The 25649-nt window shown below is 44.9% G+C and overlaps 1 protein-coding gene across 4 annotated transcripts in view; it reads right to left on the bottom strand.

The window, feature by feature from the left end:
- The window catches only part of LOC139275187 (microtubule-associated tumor suppressor candidate 2-like), an 876619-nt gene that overhangs the window by 437425 nt on the left and 413545 nt on the right, over positions 1 to 25649 (bottom strand). For 3 of the 4 annotated variants that reach the window (XM_070892299.1, XM_070892301.1, XM_070892302.1), the window contains 2 exons: positions 23635 to 23881; positions 20766 to 20810 (listed from right to left, as the gene is read on the bottom strand). In XM_070892299.1, coding sequence (XP_070748400.1) covers positions 20766 to 20810; positions 23635 to 23881 — 292 coding nt within the window. The remainder of the gene's footprint in view (positions 1 to 20765; positions 20811 to 23634; positions 23882 to 25649) is intronic. The other variant, XM_070892303.1, reaches the window with a different exon arrangement.

The raw sequence follows: 25649 nt of genomic DNA, 5'->3' as shown, positions 1-25649 counted from the left end.
AAGTGGGAGGGAGGCTGAACGGGCCGGGCCCGGCCGGGCCCGAGACTTTAGGCAGGGCCCAAGACTTCAGGCAGGGCCCGTCCCCAGCACCAGATTTACAGGTAGGTGGCGTTGGGTCGGGTCGGGGGGAGCGCGGGTCGGGGGGTGGTGGGAGGGAGGTCGGTTCATTTCGGGTCGGGGGGAGGGAGGGAGAGGGAGGTCAGGTCGGGTCCAGTCGGGGGCGGGGCGGGGGGAAGCGGGAGTCGGGTCGGGTCCAGTCCGAGGGCGGGGGGGGGGGGGGGGGGGGGGAGAAGCGGGAGTTGGGTCGGGGTCGGGTCCGGTCCAGGGGCGGGGGGGGGGGGGGAGTGGAGTCGGGTCCGGTCCGGAGGCTGGGGGCGGGAAGCGGGTGTCGAGTCGGGTCGGGAGGAAGCAGGAGCTGGCCGTGGGAGGAGCCTTATTCACGCAGCCCCATTCGGCCAGGGCTAGGGGCTGCATGCTTCGGCCCCTCCCAGTTTTGGGCGCCTGGAGCTACTGCACATGCAGCGCGCCCACTGTAGCACGCATGTGCAGAGGTCCAGGCACTGTTTTCAGCGCAGGGACCTGGCTCCGCCCCCTACTGCTCGTACTGCGCTGCGCCGAGCTGCAAACGACCTGCAGGGAGCTGGAGAATCTGGAGGGTTTTGTGGCGCGAAAAACGGGCATCCAGGTCGGGACTGCGCCGTTCTTGGCGCGGCTCGAAACTTGGGCCCATTGTGTGTAGTTCTGGACACCCCATTATTTTGAAAGAGATTACAGCCATGTGAAGGGTACAGTAAAGATTCACTAGAAAGGCTAGGAAGGCTCAAAAGTGGGGCTTTTCACTGGAAAAGAGAAAGTTAAGATGAAATCTGATATTATTTATATCAAATCTAATGCGATAATAGGCTTAATGTAGAGATAATTAAAATATGAGTTATGTGAAATTAATCTAAGATCTATAAATGCAGGGAAGACTGAAAATATCTGTTACAGTAAACATTTGTTCATATACTAGTTCTTCAAAAAACCAAGCAAAGCAGACTAGCAGCAAGTCTATGGTGTTACCTACTGTCAATAGTTGTTTTTATGGTCAATGGAAGTGTTAAGCCCAAACCCCGATAATCATGCATTCAAAGACCCCAGTGATCAACGGGTGTGCTTTGAGACCTATTTATCTTACACTTTCAGTAGTACTGTCAAAAAAATTTACACGGCCGCTTCAGAATGTTAATTGGTCTGCACATGAAAGGATATATTAAATGGAGCCATCTCTGGCCTGAAGGGATTCCAGATAAAGCACATGTCACTCACTTACTCAAAGTCATGATGATATTTTACTTGCCACTCATTGCAGCTTTCCTGATTATTCAACTATTCTTCAATGCTCTTCAAGTTCAATCAAAATTTCAATTACTTCACCTTATCTCTCTAGAACCAATCCCTGTTTCCCATGTCCACATTTATTCAGAGCTTACAAAATATAAAATTATAGAGCATTATTTAATTTTGATTTCATTATTTCTTCATCAATAATGATGATACACTGAATATTAACTCAAAATTAACAAGGGTTATGTGATTATTAATATAAAGATATAAGCCAACCCTATAAAGAAGAAGAACTCATGTGCAGTATTCTACAATATCTGCAGAATTAGAACCTCACTAGACATGCACTCATTTTCAGTAAAACACTATCTCCCCATCAGCTGACACTATTATACCCTGGACCAGTGTAATTAAACTTATTTTTATAAACTTCCTATCACATAATGCACAGCTGCAGGAGAAAAACTGGAGAATATGAACATAGTTGTGTCAGTTTTGTTCACTTAGTGGCACTTTTGCTTCCAAGTGAGAAGTTTGTGGGGCCGAAATTGCCCTCCGTCTGCAACGGGGAGCACCTCCCGATCTTTAAGTGTTGCGTCCACCCCAATGCATGGGGCGGACAATCTGGGGAAATTCAGCCCTTTTGGGGTTTTTTTGAGCGCGGTAGATGTGGTGTCATCAGCGGGGCGGAAGTGCAGGTGGGTCGGAATGGTCGTTATTCAGAGTCATCAGCGCCACGCTGATGATGTCAGCGTGACATGGACGTGCCGCGTCATGCTGACGCGTCACAACATTCCTCCCCTTCAGTTAAAGGGAAGGGCCACTTCGAACTCTGCAGCCACTTTAGTGGCAAACACTGGCCCACCAGGGAGGGTTTCGGCTGGGCCAGCGGCCTGGTACCCAAGAGGGGGTGCTGGGCTGCCTGTTGGCGGTGTGGCTGAACCAGTGGCCACCATTGTCGGGCCAACCTGGCAGACAATTAAAATAAAATGGCGGTCACGACAGTGCGCCCTCCCCTTTAAGAAGCTTCCCACCGGGGAAAACTGTCAGTGGCACCAACTGGTGGCTGATCCGCTCCTGCGCAGGGCGGAAACGGGGTTGTCGCCAGTCGGTAAGGGGTCGACGGGGCGGCAACACGGACGGAGCGGAGATGTTCTCCGCCGGGAAAATTCACGAGGGCAATTTTCAAAATGGAAGCCCCTCCACGCCGACCGAGCGTTAAGTGCTTACCGACCCGTGGCCATCTTTTTGAGGCGGTCACGACTCTTACAGAAAGGGGCGATTTCAGCTCCTGTGTGTTCAATTTCCACCCCAAGAACCTGGGCATATAATCTGAGCTGACACATTAGTACAGTCTGAATGCATGCTCTAATGCTGGAGGTGCAGAGGGTCTGGTTCAACCTGCAACAGTGGCTGGGGAGGGGATGGAATCAGTGGTAAAGGGGCAGAGTTTGTGGTGGATGCTGAAACAATGGCTTCGGTCTTCCCAATGTTGATCTGGAGGATGTTATGACTCAATTGGATTGGATGTCAGATGAGCTTTCTAACAGTTGAGGAGTTGAGAGAGATGGTGGAGAGAAAGAGCTGGGTGTCATGAGTTAACATCTGAAAATTGGCACTGTGCTTGTCGATTGTGTCACAATGGAGTTAGTATTTTAATGAAAAAATAGGGAGCCAAGCATGGAGCCTTGGGGGATTCCAGAGGAGACAGTGTGGGGAGTGAAGGGAGGCTTTTTCTGGAGGTGCACTTGCTACATTTGTGAGGGCAGTCCCACAGATCTGGGAAAGAGTGAAGTGATACTGCAGGAAGATGGTGTGCTCAATTGTGTCAAGTTCTGCAGAGAGGTTGAAATTAACAAGAAGGCATGGTGCAGCACAAAGGATATTGTAATTATGAGTTTGCTTTTCATAATAAATTAAACACATGGTAAATAAAGCATGAAGGTTGAAAAAAACAGTTAAGTTTTCTTTATTTTCAGTTCCCAATGGAACCAGCAAGCATTTTTAAAGGTATTCAATCCCCTCCAGGATCAATTACCTTTGGCTGATATGGATGTAAGCATTTCAAAAAAGCTCAACAGTAATAATGCTAGCTCTCAAATGTTAACCCTATCCCTAACCCTAACTCTAACCCCTGAGCCCTTCTAAGGCCATAATAGGTGGGATAGCCAGGGAATCTAGCTAAACACAACCCTTTGCTATGAAGGGGGAGGCAGAAAATCCACACATGCTGCCCTTTCCACATCATTTAAAGGGACACTGTAAGTGGGGTAGAATCTGGCAAAACTGGATTCTATACCAAATTCTTAGCCTCCCTGATGGAAATCTTCTTTTGCACCTTGGAATCTAGGATATTGTAATCATGAGTTTGCTTATCTATTCCCATCTTTTCCCTATCCACCAATATCATTCTGATTCCCTCTGTTGCCTCAACAATTTCATATTCTCCAGTTTTTATTATCTTCCTTTCAGCATGGATGCCTAACTGTATAAAAGATGATCAGTTCATTAAGTTCAGCATGGAACTGAGTAACAGAAGGTAAAATGGCTTAGCTTCCACAGCTCATTCACCCTTCCACAGGCTGCCAAGTGCTGAATTGTGTTACTGCCCCTCTATAACCATTCATATTCTGTTACTCAGCTTTGTGGACTGCCTTCGCCTCGTTCTAATCCTACATATCCGATAACGAAGAGCATCTCTAGTAATCATTTGTCATTCCACCTCTGCACTGCAGCATCCGGAGTTTTCCAAGGATCTACTCCTTCACTTCCTCATCCACATGCTTCCCCATTGCAACATTACCATCAGAGATGGGGTTAGCTTCCACATATATGCTAATGATGCCCAGCTCCGCCCTTCCCACCACTTCTCTCAATCCCTCCACTGCCTCTGTGCTATCAAAGAATTTGCATTTATATAGCACCTTTCATGACCTCAGCACATCCCAAAGTGCTTTACACCCAATTACTTACTTTTGAAGTGTAATCATTGTTGTAATGTAGGAGACACGGCAGCCAAATTGCATATGACAAAGTCTCACAAACACCATAAAATAATGATCAGATAATCTGTTTTAGTGATGTTGGTTGAGGGGTAAATGTTGGGCAGGAGACCGACGAAAATGTCCCTGCTCCTGTTCGAAATAGTGCCATGGGATCTTTTACTGCTCTGAGAGAGCAGACGGGGTCTTGGTTTAACGTCCCATATGAAAGATGACACCTCCGACAGTGCAGCACTCCCTCACTCAGCCCAGACCTACAACCTTCTGACTCAGACACTGGGGACATCAGGGGTTAGAAATTCGGTATCGTCCCGATTGGGGCGTTAACTTATGAGAAGTTGGAAGTTTAGCGCCAGGTGCTAATCAATCTCGCTGCCCGCTAAATTCAGTCAACAAAGCCTGGTTGCACATTGCTGAGGAGGGCACAGCAGGGAGGTGGTCAGGAGGACCTGGCTGCAGTGCTGCAAATGTTTCAATTATCTCAGTAGATCACAAAACATTAGTATAAAGCTACACTTAACCTCATCCTGCTGTGTCTCTCATCACATCCCCATCACTCTGCTTTCCCTACCTTACTCCTGCACATCCTTACTCACACCAACTTACCTTGCACCTCCACCAATCCCTCTCTATCTGCATTATCACATCCCCATTTCACTTCGACCCTTCACACTCACCCTCATCCTAGTGCAATCATATCAACTAACAACACACAAGGGTAGGCACTTGGGTGTTTTATCTAATGTTCACATAAAGCTTTTGTTAATGTGGTGTCAAACTTGAAACCTTTATTTTCAACACTTTGTGCTCTTGTACAGATTTGTGTGCACCTTTGGAAGTGACTTAGAGAGTTGCAGTGAAAGGTGAGACATAACGGTACCCCCTACAATGGTGAAAGAAGTGGCCTGGGCATTGTAGGAATGCTTTATGGTGTTGGTGTGGGGTGGTGCCAACCGGGTGCATTATGTGGCAGCCAGGGTCTACAGCGTCAAGTGAAGTCAATCTGGCCATGTGATGCCATGCCTGGCGTTCCAGGCAGCAATGTGGTTGGCTGCTGATGCCCTCTGTCCTGTGCAGCACTAGTTGATTACTAGGAGAAGGTTGGTGTTGTTGTTGGTGCTGCTGGTGTGCCTGGTGCTGCTGTGTTGGGGCTGATTGTGGTGCGATTCTGAGGACCAAAGTGAGAGAGTATAAAGGACACTCATGTTGATGGAATAGATGGCAGGTGAAGTAGAGATGACAGAAGCATTGTGTCAATGGTGAGAGAGTTCTTGCAATTAGGGGAGACTGGATGGAGAGTGGAAAGTGGAAAGCCTGCAGAATGTATGCTGCCATTTGGAGAGAGAAACAGCTTTGGCCTGAGGAAAGTGAATATCAGTCAGGTGGGAGCTTTTACTGTACATTTGGAACTGTCAAGTGATTAGTTGGAGCAATGGCCACTGAACTCCCACCTCAGCTTGACAGCCGTGATCTGTGCACAGCGGGGATCCCGTAGTAATGAAGTTAAAGCGAAAAGGGAAGTGGAAAAAAAGGCTGTTAAACATCTGACAACTAGATGCTAATCATTTTAATTAGGTTCGCCGCCGCTGCTGGTCGGTCTGCTCAGCGTTGACAGACCCGACATTGGGAAATGCGTGTGGCGGTTCCTGACCCACTGTCAAAATAAAACACTTTCCCACCCAACTCACCACCGATCCCGCCCGCTAACACCCCGTAAAATTCTGGCCAGTGTCTCACTCAGGTCTAAACTGTGCTTACTGGTCACTTTTCAAAATTCTTCCCTTGTAACAAAACATTTTTATGACTTGAATACTGTGCGAGTCAGAAAAAGACAAAATGGGGTCAACTGTCAACTGCTAGCTGCACGTTTCTCGCCTGAAAAACTGGTGACCAGCACTTGGGAATCTAGGCCGGGGCCGGGGGGGGGGGGGGCGGGGGCGGGGGCCGGAGGTCACCTCAACAGCCTAAGTGACACCCAAGGCCAGCCTGATGAAAATCAGGATGCTTAAATATGCAAATTGAGGTTCTACACCATTGATACACCACCCAATTGAATCAGATTTTAAACGGCAGCTCAAGAAATGGCCCAGGAAGCTTTCAATTTTTTGCACACTGACGGACGATGCAGCCTAGGAGCCGGATGATTATCTGCAATCCGACAACTGGCGAGCTGTAGCGGTACGTTCACTTGGCGCCCGCAACTTACCGGCAGCGTGTTACTGAGGATTAGGCCTCAAAATGGCTCAGGCCTTACGCTGACAAGAGCAAGCGGACTGAGCGTTTCGTACCAGTTTTGATTGGTACTTGCTCCATTGAACCCAATAAGAAATGCAATCAGAATTTTGCTTTTAACAATCTGTAAAATCAGAACACTCTCCAATTTGTGTACAAGTCTAAATAGTTGCCAAAACCACAGCCCAAATTAACAGAAGATGTAATAAGCTTCATGCATACAAGTGTAACATTGACTTTATGTTGGTAGTACATGTGCGTCCCAAATGTGCAAGAAGAGGGATCCCATGATTTTGAAAAGCTTACTCTCTTATTCCAAGAGCTTGAACTAAAATTCAGAAACCTCAGGAGACGTTCTGAGAAAAGATCTTAGGGCTGATGTTCATTCCAACAGTGCCAAAAAAAGTAGAGGTTCAGAAAATTGAAGGAACAGTCATGACTCTGAAGACTATTCCAAGTCATCCTTTTGATACAGATTTCTGGCATATGTTCAGACACTCATAAATACTAATTTCTCACCATCCCATTCTAGGAGGAGTCTGGCAAGTTTTGGTAAGGATTTAATTACATGGGAACAATTAAACAGCAGTCCAACATCTGTTAATTTAAATAATATACATAAGGCCCTCAACATCTTTAATTTCCAAACCAGCGATGCCCTTGCATGATAATTTATTATTGCAGTAAGAATGTCACAACACATGGAGAAACCATCTACTCTCACACTGACACACATTCAGGTTACAGTCAATTCTCACTCTCAACAACCGTAGGTTACAAATATTTAATATTTATAAGTGAAGGATTGAAATAGTGCAGAAAATATGCAACACGTTAATCCTTTAACACACTGTGCCGCAAGCTAATAGGGTACGGATTGCAAGCCGCAAATCCATATGATGCAAATTCCTAATTTGAGCTGTGCTGTCAGCAGGAGGCATGAAGTGGAGACTAGCAGGGAAAAATTCAGTATCACCCCTTTTGGGGCGGTAACAGTCGGGAGGCGCAAGACTTCATGCCAGGCGCTGAAACCTCGCCCTCTGCAGAAATTCGGGTGCTCCATTCCTTCTGGGGCGCAACAAGGCGGATGCCTCAGCAGCGCTGCACACTGGGCCTCGCAGTGCTGCCGCGTCCAAGGAGCCCTTCGCTCATCTAAAGGGAAGGGCCCATGCTGCCGACTCTGCAAGTGAAGAAGGGACCTACCTTGGCCACCAGGGTGCAGGGGTGCTGCGTGATCAGCCCAGCACTCAAGCACAATGCTAGGCTGAGCGATCGCAGCCGGAACCCCGCGAAGAAAATGGAGCAGCAGCGGGATACCCAAGGTAGGTTTCTTTCATATTTTCCCTCGGCCACTTCACCTTTAATTTTTGCCTGCTGCTGCAGGGGGTGAAAGTGAATTTTGGGGCCGGGGCACTAATGGGGCGATGCGCGCGCCGATGATGTCACGAACTTTGGGCGCAGGAAATCGGGGCGCTGCCGCTATACATCCGCCCAATATGGTGGGAGTCGTTAACGGCGTCACGCCCGGTCGCAACCTCATTTGGAGGCACAAATGAGTTGAAATTCTAGCCCTAGGCATTTTCCCACATAAATGAAAAAACTAGGAGGTGAATCACCGAGGGCTGTTCTCCTAAATCTCATTACAGTCAGCTCAAAAACTGGCACAGGGTAAACCTGCAGCAGTTGGCCTGCCTGTTATTCCAGAGAGTCACAAAGAGAGAAAATTTAAAAAATAACGAGTTCAAAAGATAAAAACATTAAAAAGGGAACATTAGGAGAGAATTATGTATAATCGCATGGCTATTTGACCTTTTAAATTCTTCAAGCTGTGTTCTTACAGTTTATGTCATTATCTAGCGTTCCTGTCAAACCAGCTTGTAGCTTTCTATTTTTATCCCCAACATTATCTGTTAATAGTCTATAAATAATCCTTCAATTTAAAAGGAGCTGTGCTATTTCAGTCAGCCTTAAAATAAACTTCTATTTATATTTCTGCTAACTTTGCTTACTTAAACACTAATAAAGCCCCATTGCAATGTATATGAAGAGTGACATGGGACCTCAGGGACAGTTAAGCCATAAAATGTCCCACTTTCCCAGCATTGTAAGATGCACCTTTGCTAATTGAGTGGAAGACCGATCCCCAGCAAATCCTGCAAGGTTGGTTAATAAAGATAATTTAATTAATCCCCTATGTGGTTTTCCCGTATGCAGGGAGAGTTCTGTGAATTCATGAGTGGGGAATTGTGAGTTCTTAAAAGATCTGCTTCACTCTTAAAGGGAAGTTGCATTTTTGGAGATGCTGCCTAATAGAACAGAATGACTAGAGCAGCTCTCAGACTATTCCTTTCAGCAAAAAGAGCCTGGGGCTTTTATTGGAGGAGGTGGCCCTGAGGAATGTGCAGGAGGAAATCCCCCAAACAAAGCCAGTGTACCGAAATCACGGCAGGAGGTGGCCAATCGGGTGAATACTGTATTCTCAGCGCATTACTCAGGGGAGCAAATGAGAAAGAAGTTCTCAGGATGAAGGAAGAGTGCCAAGGTAAGGGACAACAATGGGTGCCCCACTAAATGCAAAGAGATGACTCTACTATGCATGCAACAAGTACTCAACCCACAGTATGCTGTGACATCTACAAAGCAGACTGCAAACCACTGACTCCACCTCTAACTGCTTCAACATCATAAATATGTGAACTTGCACCTCCAACTTGGTGGCTGCCACAGAGATAGGGTTCTTTTCACTCACCAACTCACTGTATAGTTTCTAGAATTTCTTGCATGCTATCTACTCATTCTTTCGCATCAAGTGCAAATTGGGCTGCTCACTTGAGTGCCTCCCATGTTACTTCCTAATGCTCAAATGGTTTATTTGAACATAAGAATTAGGAACAGGAGTAGGCCATCTAGCCCCTCGAGCCTGCTCCGCCATTCAATAAGATCATGGCTGATCTGGCCGTGGACTCAGCTCCACTTACCTGCCTGCTCCCCGTAACCCTTAATTCCCTTATTGGTTAAAAATCTATCTATCTGTGTAATACATTCAATGAGCTAGTCTCAACTGCTTCCTTGGGCAGAGAATTCCACAGATTCACAACCCTCTGGGAGAAGAAATTCCTTCTCAACTCGGTTTTAAATTGGCTTCCCTGTATTTTGAGGCTGTGCCCCCTAGTTCCAGTCTCCCCGACCAGTGGAAACAACCTCTCTGCCTCTATCTTGTCTATCCCTTTCATGATTTTAAATGTTTCTATAAGATCACCCCTCATCCTTCTGAACTCCAACGAGTAAAGACCCAGTCTACTCAATCTATCATCATAAGGTAACCCCCTCATCTCCGGAATCAGCCTCGTGAATAGTCTCTGTACTCCTTCCAAAGCCAGTGTTCTCTTTTCAAAGGAGAAGGCTGCACATAACCATCAGCAAAGACACCAAACTAGCACGGATGGATTAAGAGGGGGGGGGAAACGGATGGGGCAGTCACCTGGGGCCCAAGCCCAGCATGGGGCCCATACAGGGTCAGATAGAAGGATAAGGGTAAACAGTATTGACATAAGTGACGTCGCAAGAGCGGAGCGAAGCCACGAAGGCTCAGGCGCATGTTATTCTCGACTTGATGTAAACAGACTCTAGATGCCCTTTTTCCAGAGATGCATTCTACACACAAATCAGGGGCGAAAAAAAGGAAAGAGCACCAGCTACGCAAGGAGCAAAAGAGACGAGAAGTAGCTAAACTGCTTAAGCTAAATAATTTTTTCCAACTAAAAACTCAAGATCATGAAGTTAAAGGCCAAGACGACGCATTGCAGTCAACTTCAACAACGAAACCACTAGTGGAACCGGACACGGAGTTGGCCGAGTTGGAGCTCCAAGTCCAAAAAGTTGAAGATGATGAAAACAAACTGGCACCTGCTGAGCTGAAAGAGGCACAACTCACGAGTGACATTGGGCTGTGGGGAGACAATGGTCCAGAAATTATTCTCGAGGACTTCCCGAGGACAAAGCACTATAGAATAGAAATAAAATGTGTACTTACCTTAAGCTGCGAGACCCGCTGGAGATCCCGGTCCGGAGGCCTCTCGTGACTGTGCATCGCAGCGCGTTCACGTTGGGACGTCCGCAGGAGTCACATGGGCCTGGACACCCAATCACAGGTAAGTATTTTCTCATTCATAGTAATAGGAGATTCGTAAGTTATGAATCTCCTACTATTATAAATGAGAAAAACCCCAAGACGCACAAACACTATATGAAACATTTAAAAAACACCTCACACAATACAATAATAGAAATTAAAGTTGTTATACATGTTTTTTAAAGAAAAAAAATTTGCTGATTTTTTTAAAAAGTTAGGGTTAGAGTTTAAAATAACATTATCTGAGTGGGCAGGGTTTTAACATAAATATGTTTTTCTTAATTTTATTTTAATCATGTTTTTGATAGGTTTTTAAACTTTTACTCCTGTAAAAGTAGGCTATGCGCCTGCTTCTATTAGGTGCAAGAGTTTTGAGGACATTTGCCGGGCAAAATATGGGTAAATACTGCAATCTTGCCCGTACAAATGTCCTCGCTCCCGATCTGCGGATGATCTGTCAAGCTCCAGCTTGACAGATCGGAAAAGCCAGTTTTCAGCGCATGTGTATTGCGTGCTGAAAACCAGCTTTTCCGATGCCTTCCTGGGTCCGTAGAAACTTCGTACGAGCCTGGGACGTCGGAATTTCTACCCCAGTACCTCAGAAGACATGCAATGCTATTGGATTACAAAAGGTAGTGAGGACTGCCGAAACTGTGATAAATACTTTCAAAACTCCAGCGTGATTCATGCCAAGGAAGGATGTCGCCGATACTGCTCGAAGTCCTTCTTCACACATGTGCACCCGCTGACAGGCGAACGTGTGGAGCGAACGTAGCTCTGTTATTCACCTTCAAACGGTAGAGTATACTGCTTTGTTTGCAAGGTCACAGCATGAACAAGTAGCCACTTTACTCATGGGCTTAATAACTGGAAGCATGGAGATGAGAGGATTTCATCTCACGAAAACAACCACTAGCATAAAGAAGCCATGGTAGTAATGTCATATTGTCTTCCAGTTTGAAAATGAACGGCAGTACTGGCGCAAGGTGCTAGAGCGGGCTGTCTGTGGGATAATGTTTCTCTGTGAACGAGGTCTTTCATTGTGAGGCAGAGACAAAATTGTTGGGTCTCCAAGTAATGGTAATTATCTGGATGTGTTGGAGGTTCTCGCAAACTATGATGCATTTCTTGCTGAACACATCAAGTGGTTCGCCAATAAAGGCAAGGGGCATACTTCATAATTTTCTTCCACCACTTGTGAAGAGTTAATTAGTCTGATGGGTGCAAAGTACTTGAGATGATTATCCAGAAATTGAAATCAGCGAAGTTCTATTCAATATCTGTTGATTCAATGGCAGATGTCACACACTCAGATCAGCTGGCATTTGTCGCTCGCTATGTTCTACTGACTGGTCCTGAGGAAAGGTTCCTAAAGTTCTTGCCGATAATAGGTCATACTGGACAAGAAATAGCAGAAATAATACTGGCCTTTCTGGATGAGAACAGGGTCGACAAACAAAATTGTCGTGGACAATCTTATGATAATGCTTCAATATGAGAGAGAAATACATTGCTGTCCAAACTGTAATCAAAGAGCAATGCCCATATGCGATGTTTATACCATGTGCAGCGCACTCATTCAACCTTATGGGGGAAGACAGTGCTGAATGCAGCCCAGTGATCGGCATATTTTTTGACATTGTACAAATGTTGTACACTTTTCTCTCTGCATCGATGTATCGCTGGCGACTGCTTTATGAAAAACTAAAGCCTTTAAGGCTTTCTGCTACTCGATGGTCAGCAAGGTATGAAACAGTGTCAGCCCTACTCAAAGGTTACACTCCCATATGCAAAGTGTTAGAATCCCTGGCAACTGATGTGGAATAAGAACATAAGAACATAACAAATAGGAGCAGGAGTAGGCCATACAGCTCCTCCACCATTTAATACGATCATGGCTGATCCGATCATGGACTCAGGTCCACTTCCCTGCCCGCTCTCCATAACCCCTTATTCCCTTATCATTTAAGAAACTGTCTATTTCTGTCTTAAATTTATTCAATGTCCCAGCTTCCATAGTTCACTGAGGCAGCGAATTCCTGGGGTCCACAACCTTCTGAGAAGAAATTTCTCCTCATCTCAGTTTTAAATGGGTGGCCCCTTATTCTAAAATTATGCCCTCTAGTTCTAGACTCCCCTATCAGTGGAAACATCAGCTCTGCATCCACCTTGTCAAGCCTCCTCATAATCTTATGTTTCAGTGAGATCACCTCTTATTCTTCTGAACTCCAATGAGTAGAGGCCCAACCTACTCAACCTTTCCTCATAAGTCAACCCTCTCATCCCTGGAATCAACCTTGTGAACCTTCTCTGAACTGCCTCCAAAGCAAGTATATCCTTTCATAAATATGGAAACCAAAACTGCACACAGTATTCCAGGTGTGGCCTCACCAATACCCTGTACAACTGTAGCAAGACTTCCTTGCTTTTATACTCCATCCCCTTTGCAATTAAGGCCACAATTCCATTGGCCTTCCTGATCACTTGCTGTACCTGCATACTAACCTTTTGTGTTTCATGCACAAGTACCCCCAGGTCCCACTGTACTGCAGCACTTTGCAATCTTTCTCCATTTAAATAATAACTTGCTCAGGCGATGAATGCCGAATAGAAAGGTGAATGCCGAAATGAAGCTCAGTTGATCCTTGACAAACTTGGCGAACTGGATTCAGCTATTCTCATTGTTATTTGGAACACAGTCTAGAAGCGCTTTCACCTGACCAATCTCTCGCTTCAAGTGACTAGCTTGAATCTGATTGTCATGGTGTCCTTACTCGAGTCCCTTGTCGATTTTGTCAAGACCCAGCGGACAGAGTTTGAAGACTTTGAAGACCTAGGGATTAAACTGTGTCATCACAAGGAGTACAATTCAGCTCAGAGGTGCGTATGGATACACAATTGCCGCTATGACGATGAAGATGCAGAATACACTGTGCTGTCACCCAAGAAGAAATTCAAAACTGAAGTGTTCCTTGTCATCATTGATCAACTAATCAGTACTTTGAAACACCGCCTTAAAGCATACAAGGAAAGCAACTGTATGTTTAGATTCCTGTCCAAGCTAGCCGCTCTCTCGACTCATGAGATCATGTTCAAGCAAGCCGCAGCAAATCTTGCCCGCTCCTATCCCAAAGATCTGGAACCTATGGTTTGAAAGTGAATTCATCCAGTTTTCTGGCTTGGTGACATCCTCAACAGAGCTTCAAACCTCAATTTGTGTCAAACAAACTAAGCCAGCAGAGCTGAGAATGTACCAATTCCTCCATACATTCCTCACCCAAACCTTTTCGAACATTGAAATAGCTCTTTGGATATATCTGTCGATGATGGTATCAAATTGCAGTGGTGAGCGGTCCTTCTCGAAACTAAAACACATCAAGGATGAGGTCAGGAACCGAGTGGGACAAGATCGACTTAATCGTCTTTCAATCATGAGCATTGAGAGCGAAAATCATTGACGAGTTTAACAGACAAAAATCTAGGAAAAGATCAATGGAATGTTATACTTGTAGTTGTCTCTGTGGAGAAAATGGAAATCAAATGACAAAATGATGGTCTTCCAAAAAAATTGTGCTGTCTTGTTCGACATTATTGTCATTGTCGATTTAGTTTCAAAATGTAAGGATTTTTTTTATTAAAGCATTGTTGTTTACTGTTTATGCAGGGTTTCATCAAGGTATCTGTTCTGTATTTAACCTTTGGCAACCTGTATCACACCACCACCACAGGGCCTACCTGTTGGAGACCCAAGAGATCCCAGCATCCCTTGGGAGCACTGTCAGGCCACCCACGCGGTACTTGCATTCTGGAGTCTAATTAAAGGAGCTAAGGTCACACTTACTCATTGCTCACAGTACTCAGTTTCATCCTTTATTAAGAGCTTATCAGTATCAGTATATTGCTTGGAAACATAATAAAATATTAAATGAGCGTCGTCATAGTATCAATGAGAACATAACCTGAGATGTAGACTTGACCTGATGCATACTCAGTATAGTGCCCTGTGACTTAGCTCAGTAATGTAATTTACTACAGGATGTGAATGGGAGTAGGGGGCCCATGGCCGGGGTACTGCCCAGGGCCCGAGGCACCCTTAATCCATCCCTGGAAACTGGTGGAAGACAAGTGAACCTGTATCTCTTCAAAAACTCCAAGGAGAAGCCTGCCAAATAATTGGCAAGGAGGCCGTCAAGAGAGTGAGTGAGGGGAGAGCTTTGTGCCTTTGTTCCAGCCTAACAAGGTAAGGGTTTGCTTTAAAATTCATCTGCTTCCTAGTGCCTAGCCTCAAACTATTTGCCTCCCTGCTTCAAGGCATCATAAAGGTCTTACTCTTGTATGCATAGCCACTGGTTGCATACCCTATGCTACTCCTCCCCGCTTCCGAACTCTGCTCCACGCCGCTTCCGACCTCCACTTCTCTTGTAGTAAAGGGGCCTTAATCACATCACTCCTGGTCCCGAGATCTCCAACTTCCCTCCTGACCTCCAGGAGCCCCCTCCCCAATCTCCCCCCATCCAAGTTAAGCGCATACGTCAGAAGGAGCGCATGACAACCCAAGCACTTCCAAAAACCGGCATTTCAACCAAAGTACTTTCAACCACCATCAATCCAACCTGTGACAGAGACTGTAGCTCCCACATTGGACTTAACAGTCATCTGAGAATTCATTTTTAAAGTGGAAGCAAGTCAATCTCGACTCTAAGGGACTGCCTCTGATGATGATGACCCTATGCTAATACAGGTTCCCATTCTCTTTGCAAATGGCTCTCCCAGAATGAGAAGCTAGCAACAGGAAGAAGCAAAAAGCAGTCCCATCACATTAGCACTCATCAAGAACAACATGCCCTGTAAGTACTAGCATAGAAATCATTTTGGGGGAATTGAAAAGGGAAATTCAGGAGAGAGCACCAGTGAGGAGCAACAAGTGGATGTAGCAGCAAACGAGCAGCAACAGAAGAAAGGGAAAGTTAGAATCACACAGAACCAATGGAACTACATAACAAGCTGCACTCATTTCAGCAGAACCTCTGTACAGTCTTTTGAGAATCTTCAGAGCTCCCTGTAAGTCAAGTTGGACAACATACAATAGTGCTGCTCCAACATAGCCATTCATGAAACGTTCAGAGCACTGTGGAGCAAGCAACAACTCCAGGCATCCTACAGTGGGAGCTCCCAAAGACTGCAGGTCCAAGTGCTGATGTAGCTTGGCACCATGTCTGTCACTATTAAGATTTTGGGACCAAAATTGCCCCCCTCTATAAACTCCATTACTGCCTCTAACAGACGGGAATGGAACAGTAAGGTCTTACAGACCAGTGGCAAACGGATAGGCCGACCCGTCCGAAATTGCCCCCGTGCCGGAAGTTGTGGGTACAGTTTTCCGCACCGCCCGTGTTCCTGCCGCTTCAGGCATGCGCCGACCTCTTACTGATCGGCAGCGACCCCCTTTCCGACCCCCGCGCGTAATTGCCCCACGGTACCTGTGCCGCTGCCAGTTGGTGCCACTGACAGCTTTTCCCAGCGGGGAGCTGTGTGTGGCTGGGCGACGCGTCCATCTTTAAAAGGGGAGGTTGCGCTGTCGGCGACTCCATATTTTTTTTTTATTGTTGGCCGACTGCCAGGTCGGGCCAATAATTATGCCCACAGGTTTGGCCGGGCCGCCTACAGGCAGCCTGGCACCCCCTCTTTGGTGCCAGGCCACTGGCCTGGATGAAACGCTCCCCTGGTGGCCCAATGGACCTAAGTAAAAACTTTGCAGAGTTCGCAGCGGCCCTCCCCTTTAACTGAAGGGGAGGGACATTGTAACCTGTCAGTGCGGCACTGATGACTGGATGGGGTGGCCTACCCGCTGTAAGGGCACTTCCGAACCACACCCATCTGGCACACCGGCCTGACCAAACAGAAAAAATAAAGTACTGAATTTTGCCGGAATCTCCACCCCAACCCATTGGGATTTTTTCTAAAAAAGGATTAACTGCCACCCGTTTGGGGCGGGGCTCAATTTCGGCTCCTTTGAGTACCAACTTACAGAATGCTCTTATTTATGGTCTACAGAGGCTAAGGGGCCAAAGTTGCCCTCCGCCCCAAACGGGGCGCACTTACCGATTTTTAGACTGATATTGAGGTCTTTAACTTTTTTTTGGTGTTGGTGTGGTGTTCTGGATGGCTGCAGAGCGGAAGTGCCGTTATGTCGAGTTGGCTTCCGCTCCAACTCATTAGCGCTGCGCTCATGATAAGGGAACCAATGGTTATGGGGAGTGGGCAGGGAAGATCAGTTCAGCCATCATCTTATTAAATGGCGGAGCAGGCTCGAGGGGCCAAATGGTCTACTCCTGCTCCTATTTCTTATGTTCTTATGTGCCGGGTTGCGCTGACTTGTCACAACGTCCATCCCCTTCAGTAAAAGGGGAGGGCCGCTGCGAACTCTGCATTTATTTTAGTTAGATCCACTGGGCCACCAGGGAGGGTTTCAGCTGACCAGCGGCCTGGCACCCAAGAGGGGGCGGTCAGGCTGCCTGTTGGTGGCCTGGCTGAACCCGTGGCCACCATTGTCGGGCCAACCTCGGAGTCGGCCAAAAATTAAAAATAAAATGGAGGCATCGGCAGCGCGGCCTCCCCTTTAAGGGTGGGCGCGCCACCCAGCCACACGCAGCTTCCCGCCGGGGAAAGTTGTCTGTGGCACCGACCGGCGGCGGCGCTGCCCGAGGGGTAATTTCCCACGAGGGTCGGAAAAGGAGTCACCACCAGTAGATGTGTGGTTGGCGCGTGCCCGACGGGGTGGGAACACGGGCAGTGTGGAAACCCGTTCCCGTCGCTCCCAGCCCGGGGGCAATTTACAACGCGTCGGCCCATCCATTTACCCCCAGTCGGTAAGGCCTATCCACTCCATTACCGCCTCTAATGGAGCTTATAGAGGGGGGCAATTTCAGTCTCTAAGGATCAGCTTGGGAACACCTTGATTGCAGGCTTTGTGCTCTTTAGTTCCAACCAAGGGTCTGTCCCCACACAGGTTCCTAGTTGTTTGCAAAGGGCAGCCAGTAACTGAGGTATGGCATGAGCAGAAACATATGTGGACTTCACCTAACAGGCTGATAACCCATCTGCCTCCTTAACAAGGACCGTAGAAGAAAAGGGTATGAGTGCGCACACTGCCTGACAATTTGGAAGTCCTGGCATCCGTTTTCTGTCTGTAAAATGGGCGCAGCATCAACCGACATCTAGACCTTAAAGTTTCACTGTGGTATAAACAAGGTAAATAACAGGATTTTATCATCTACAAAACAACAGACTTGTGAATTAAGCAAACAATATTGCTTGGTGTTTGACTTTTTGGTTATATTGTGTATCTGTTATTTTTGCAGAGCTGAAACTACAATATACAAACAGCTTAGCACCAGTCAGAATTCTCTCCCAGTGTCTTGAAAACTGCTCCAGGGCTCAACTCAACACTTGACATGAAATGTAATGAATGAGAAAGGGGAGTCACATAGAAATATATTCATGTTTCTTTCATTCTTCAAAGGCTGACTCCCCGTTGTCCTCAAAAGTACCATACCCGCCTTCAGCAATGCTCATATTCTCTGATCTTCTGTTTTTCACTACGGTCTATTTAATTCTGTGTCATATATTCAGTAGTTTAAAAGGAGCGAGTGATTCTAGCCTCTGTTTGAAAGTCATTCAATTTATAGAAAGCACATCCACTTTGCTGTGTATCAATGTGCAGCATTTTACAATGTGCCAGAGCCCACTCTGCAATCTAGATAGAAGCTTATTATGGTCATATTTGGTGCAGAAACCTGTGAAAGATGTGGCTGCAGATAATTTTGGAGGAATATTTCTGCTGTTCATTACTTACAGCTCAATCATAAAGACATACACACATCTACATTTTCACTACAACTCATAAACAACAGTGATCTCTTCCATTGAAACATAAGTAATTTACGACAGAAAAAAGCACCATTTGGGCCAGTGACCCCACTGCCATTTGGTTGACTCATCTCACAATGCTGTTATTTGTAGAGTCGTTTCTTACCTCTCCCCATCTACATACCATTAGATCCTCGAAGTAACTGGATGAAAACTTAACGCAAATGCCATTTAGAATTTATCTCCAATTAGGATAGGAATATAATTTTCTTTGTCTTATTCTTTAAACCACAAGAAAACATATTGTAATCTCTTCACAATAGTGCCTTTATGCTCTTATAGTTAATGGTCAAAATTAAAAAACTGAAGGAATGGATTTATTTTGTAAGACTATAGTTAACATTTTGGTCCACTGATAAATAAGCAAGAGAGAAACCTATTATTTTTATTAATCTCAGCTTACTGGATTCATACTAATTGTACAATCAATTCTACCATAAAATTATGCAATATAAAATAATGACCTATAATAATACATGAATACATGGGATCTCAGTAAATGAATCCTCAGCTATCACCTTGTGCTTTAATTAACTCAGTCTTAATTTCAGCATAGGAGCTGTTGGAAACTGCACTAAATCTACATGAATGTCCTCTCTCTGACATCACTTAGCCAGCATGTGCTACTTTACTCCATACAACCTGAGCTATCTGATTGGTAATATGCTGAGCATATTGATCAGCACAGTAGAGCTAATTTGCTTTCAGCCTACCAACCCTTGTCAATGATAAAGAATGAATGAGGATTTATAGTATTTCATATTCTCAGGATGTCTCAAATTGTGTTACAACCAATGGATCATTTTTGAAAGGCAGTCGCTGCTGTTATGTAGGCAACCGATTTGCAAGGCATTCAAAATAGCACACTATGTACACACAGTTCAGAAGCCTGAAAAGGAAAAGAGGGAAAGCCGCATTATCATAATCAAAAACTCTTTGGATGGTTGTAGTAGATGGAACTGGAATAAAACTATGGTGATGTGGTCACTCCACACTATTTAATCAGCAACCAGTATTATGCACCTACTTTAGCAATGCCAAGCAGTTGTGGCAGCTCACAGGAAACAATACGATATCAATACAAACAGGCAAGGAAAACAGGTTAGGCATTAGACCCCTGTTAGCTTAGCAAGTTAATTCAATGAGTTTCTCAGCCATATAAAGCAAGAAATTTCTCGGTTCAATCTTCCAGTCTATGCTGATTTAGCTGAGTTTCGGGGTGGGAATATGTTAAACTCACAGAAATTACAGTACAGAAAGTGACCATTCAACTCACTATGCTGATGCTAGAGCTTCAACTGGAGCTATTTATTCTAATTTAGACATGTATGTCTGTGTCATAGTGTGTGTGTGTGTGTGTGTGTGTGTGTGTGTGTGGCGGTGTATGTGTCTGTGCATCTGCGTGGATGGATATTGTGCATATCTGCTCGTCTGTCTGTGTCTGTGTGTGTATTTGTGTCTGTGTGTATTTGTGTGTGTGTGTGAAAAGAAAGACTTGCATTTATATAGCGTCTTTCACGACCACTGAATATCCCAAAGCGCTTTACAGCCAATGAAGTACTTTTTGAACTGTAGCCACTGTTGTAATGTAGGAAACGCAGCAGCCAATTTGTGCACAGCAAGCTACCACAAACATCAATGTGATAATGACCAGATAATCTGTTTTTTAGTGATGTTGATTGAGGGATAATATTGGCTAGGGCACCAGGGATAACTCCCCTGCTCTTCTTCAAAATAGTGCTATAGGATCTTTTACATCCACCCGAGAGCAGACGGGGCCTCGGTTTCACGCCTCATCTGAAAGACGGCACCTCTGACAGTGCAGTGCTCCCTCAGTACTGCACTGGAGTGTCAGCCTAGATTTCTGTGCTTAAGTCTCTGGAGTGGGACTCGATTTTCTGACTCAGCAGCAAGGGTCCTACCAACTGGGCCATGGCTATGTGTGTGTGTGTATATTTGTGTTTGTCTGTATCTCTATATACGTGTGTATGTGTCTCACAATATTGGGTAACAGCAGGAACAGCTTGACTGTAATGCCCCCATACGCGAAACGTCTGCTAACAATGTGTCAGACTCATACATGACCACTTGGTAATGGCCATTAGGCCAAGGAACAAGGCGGCGCTCGGTGCATTGAACCTTACCCCAATAAAGAGCCAAATCTTTCAGGAGAGAAGGCACAGAGTAAACTGGGAAAAGAAAGGAAAAAAAGGAGATGAAAAATATTGAGGTGTTAAGAGACGAACATGAAAAATAAAGAGATATATGAAATGAAAATATCAAAGAATATAAAAGAAAGTAAAGTATTCCATAAACACAGAATTAACAAAAGGAGAATTAAGATAGGGATGAACAAGATAAACTCACAGGAGATAGTACTGAAATAGCAGGAATACTGAATAGATATTTTGGCCAGAATTTTTACTCCCGGGTGGGAATGCAGGAAAGCGAGCGTAATGCCCGTCAGGAGCAGCAGCAGGCAGGTTCGACCGATTTTAACACCAATCCTCAATTGCTTCCTGCTTGCCGACTTCCTGACCAAAATGGCCGAGAAGTCAACGAGAAGCAGCTGCCTGGCCATTAAAATCGTGTCGGTTGGAGGAAGCTGCCAGAGACCAGATTTGGTCTGGTGGGGAAGCTACCACTGCACCACTGCCCAAACCTCAGGTTAAAATTGCAGATCGGGCCCCGATTACAACATTGGAGCCCAATCTGCATATTTAAAGACCCGATCGACTTTGGGCAGGTTTTCTTGCCACTTCCAGTTGCAGTTGGTCTGATCTGGGCGGGAAAGGATTGGCTAGGTCTCCCTTCCCACCCCCCATTTTATCTGCAGGCCGGGGTTTGGTGGTGGGGGGGGGGGGGGTGCAAGGAGTTAATTTTTAGGCCTTTGCCTTAGCTTTCACTGAAGAGGCTAACAAAGAGGAAATAACAACAATGGAAGAAGTCAAGGGAGATATTACAACAGTTAAGATAGAAAGAACGGAAATAGTAGACAAACCAGACAAACTTAAGGTGGGCAAGAACCCGGGACCAGAGAATTGTGTCTGTAATATTAAATTTATATCGAAACTTGGTTAAACCACAATTGGAGTACAGTGTGCACTTCTGCTACATACTACAAAAATGATATTGAAGAGCTATAGAACGTACAGAAAAGATTTATAAGGATGTTATCAGAATTGAAGGATGCAACTTTCAGGAAAGATTGAGCAAGCTTGGGCTCTTTTCTCTGGAAAGAGAAGACTAAGAGAAGACATGATACACGTTTTTAAAATGTTGAGGGGTTTGATAGGGCGGAAGTGAATAAACTATTTCCACCTGTGGGTGAGTCCAGCACAGGGGGCCATAAATATAAAATAGGCACTAACTGATCAAATAAAGAATTTAGGAGGAATTTCTTTACATAGAGAGTATGCAACTCATTGCCACACAGAGTGGTTGAAACATAGCATTTAAAGAAAGGCTTGCTGTATTCATGAGGGAGAAGAAACTAGAGGGATACAAGACAGGGTGGAAAGAGATAATTAAAGTCGGAGGAGGCTCATGTGGAGTATAAACATCAACATAAACCAGTTGGGCTGAATGGCTTGTGTATCATAGAATCATACAGCACAGAAGGAGGCCATTTGGTCCTCCATGCCCGTGCTGGCTTTTTGAAAAAGCTATCTAATTAGTCCCACTCCCCTGCTCTTTCACCAGAGCCCAGAAATGTTTCCTTTTCAAGTATGTATACAATTCCCTTTTGAAAGTTAGATTGACTATGTTTCCACCATTATTTCAGACTGCATTCCAGATCATAACAACTCGCTGTGTAAAAAAAGAAATTCTCCTCATCTCCCATTGGTTCTTTTGCCAATTACATTAAATCTGTATCCTCTGGTTATCAATCCTCCTGCCAGTAGAAACAGTTTGTCCCTATGTACACTATCAAAACATCTCAAAATGTTAAACATCGCTATTAAATCTCCTCTTAACCTTCGCTGCTCTATAGAGAACAATCACAGCTTCTCTACTCTATCTAAATAACTGAAGTCTCTCATCCTTGGTGCCATTCTAGCAAATCTCCTCTGGGCCCTCTCCAAGACCTTGATCTCCTTCTTAAGTGTGGTGTCACTGAGGCCTAACCAGTAATTTATAAAGGTTTAGCATACCTTCCTTGCTTTTGTACTTTTAATCCTCTATTTACAAAGCCTAGGATCCCATATTTCTGACAGATTTATCAATTTGTTCTGCCACCTTCAAAGATTTGTGTGCGTAAACCCTCAGGTATCTCTGTTCCTGCAGCCCCACTAAAATTGTATCATTTCATTTATATTGCCTTTCCTCATTCTTCCTATCAAAATGAATCACTTCACACTTTTCTACGTTAAATTTCATCTGCCATGTGTCTGCCTATTTCACGTTTTACTACGTTAAAGGCGCTATATAAATAAAAGTTATTATTATTAGTATGTCAATGTCTTCCTGAAGTCTGCTATCCTCCTCACTATTTACAACATTCTGAGTTTCGTGTCATCTGCAAATTTTGAAATTAGGTCCTGTATACCCACGTACTGGTCATTAATATATATCAAAAACAACAGTGGTCCTAATACCAACCTCTGGCAAACACCACTGTGTACTTCCCTCCATCCTGAAAAACAACCAGTCACCACTACTCTCTGCTTTCTGTCTCTTAGCCAATTTTGTATCCATGCAGCCACTGCCCCTTTAATCTCATGGGCTTCAATTTTGCAAACAAGTCTATTATGTAGTATTTTGTCAAACGCCTTTTGAAAGTCCAGATATGCACATCAACCACACTACGCTCATCAACCCATTCCATTACTTAATCAAAGAACTGTTGTAAATTCTGGGTTATTCTATGGAAGTTAATCTCCCTCAGAGCTGCCAACTGTAGGTGTTACGACAAAGTCCAACAATAATTTTGCATACAAAAACTGGATGTAGAAATGGATCCTCATGTCCAATTAGTTCATTGATCTAATATTGCAATTACTGGTTATTTACCTGCAATTTCTTGGCCAACTTGTCCTTGAATTTGAAGTGCAGTGGAATTTATTGAATTCCTTTGGCTCTGGAATGCAAGTCTACTTTTTGCAGCAGGAAGCCTTGAGATAGCACCTAGACCTAATGGTGGCCTGAGAGTCATAGGTAACCTACAAACACCTGCATGCGGTACAGGATTCAAGCACTCTTCAGTCACTGACGCCATATCCTGTTCAGAACCAATTAGGCTAGGAGCAGGGGTTTCTTTCTGAAAATGAGCAAATAAAAGATATTTAACCCATTGGTACATAATTTCTATAATTATATTACTTTAAGATTTATTTGGCGTAAATTGTGCAATAAACACATCTGACTGTATCACCATTTAACAGAATGACCAGACTATCAAATAATGCTCCTGAGACACACAAACAATAGACAGTCATTTTTTTTAATGGCATATATAATACAATATATATATTTTTTGACATCTTGACTTCAAATAATTTTACATACAGTGTAATTTTGCATCTACCAGAATCCATTATCTATAAGCACTTTAGGGAAAGTATAACCCTATCTGCCTGGTAGAATCCAGGCAGGTGGGAAATTTAAAACGCCCAGGTTACTTACCCACCCTGAAGCTACTAGTGCTGTTTGAGATTTTAACCTGCTAGAATGAGCAGTTAACAAGGATATCCTCCCAAAACTGGCAGATCTTTTTTTATATATGGCTGTCGGGTCCCGATGGCATAATTGGCACCTGATTGCAATTTAACTCAGCAGCCTAAACGAGGAAGAGGATTGAGGCCATGAAGTAAGTTTTTTAAATTTTACTTTCCTCCTTTTCTTTCCTTGTGGGGCCAGAAGGAGCAGGAGTTCTCCTCCCTGCTTCTCAAGGAAACCTAAGACCTCCCCTGCCGTGGACTCATCCACCCAACACCCAACTTCCACCTCCCCACCACCCCACCACTTCCTGATCACCAAAACCCCACAGGATAGTCCCGGCAGCTGGTCCTGCCACTTAGCCCCTGGTTTCAGTGAATAGCCTCTGAGTCACATGATTTTCCACCACCCCTTTCCCATTTCCTGCCCAGAACGGATGGGAAGTCGATTGGTGGGATTTAAATGAGCTCTGGCCAATAAAATTGATCAGGTTTCATTCTGCCTTGGGCAGACAGGAAAGTACCCAGAGTTAAAGTCCAGGCTTTTAAGAACATATGAACATAATAAATAGGAACAGGAGTAGGCCACCTGGCCCCTCGGGCTTGCTCTGCCATTTAATAAGATCTTGACTGATCTGATCATGGACTCAGCTCCACTTTCCTGCCTGCTCACCATAGCCCCTTATCCCCTTATCGTTTAAGAAACTGTCTATTTCTGTCTTAAATTTATTCAATGTCCTAGCTTCCACAGCTCTCTCAGGCAGCAAATTCCACAGATTTACAACCCTCTGAGAGAAGAAATTTCTCCTGATCTCAGTTTTAAATGGGCGGCCCCTTATTCTAAGATCATGCCCTCTAGTTCTAGTCTCCCCCATCAGTGAAAACATCCTCTCTGCATCCACCTTGTCAAGCTTCCTCATAATCTTATACATTTCACAGAAAGTAGAAACTTGGAAAATAGGTGCAGGAGCAGGCCATTCGGCCCTTCGAGCCTGCACCACCATTCAATATGATCAACTTCAGTACCCCACCACTGCCTTCTCTCCATCCTCCCTGATCCCTTTAGCCGTAAGGGCCACATCTAACTCCCTTTTGAATATATCCAACTAACTGGACTCAACAACTTTCTGTGATAGAGAATTCCATAGGTTCACAATTCTCTAGGTGAAAAAGTTTCTCCTCATCTCGGTCCTATATGACTTACCCCTTATCCTTAGACTGTGACCCCTGGTTCTGGACTTCTCCAACATCGGGAGCACTCTTCCTGCATCTAATCTGTCCAATCCTGTCAGAATTTTATATGCTTCTATGAGATCCCCTCTCATTCTTCTAAATTCCAGTGAATATAAGCCTAGTCAATCCAGTCTTTCT

This window comes from Pristiophorus japonicus, chromosome 10, assembly GCF_044704955.1.
Source record: "Pristiophorus japonicus isolate sPriJap1 chromosome 10, sPriJap1.hap1, whole genome shotgun sequence".
NCBI classification, from domain to species: domain Eukaryota; kingdom Metazoa; phylum Chordata; class Chondrichthyes; family Pristiophoridae; genus Pristiophorus; species Pristiophorus japonicus.
Note: the sequence above shows the minus strand (reverse complement) of the source record. Positions and strands in the feature narration are given on the sequence as shown.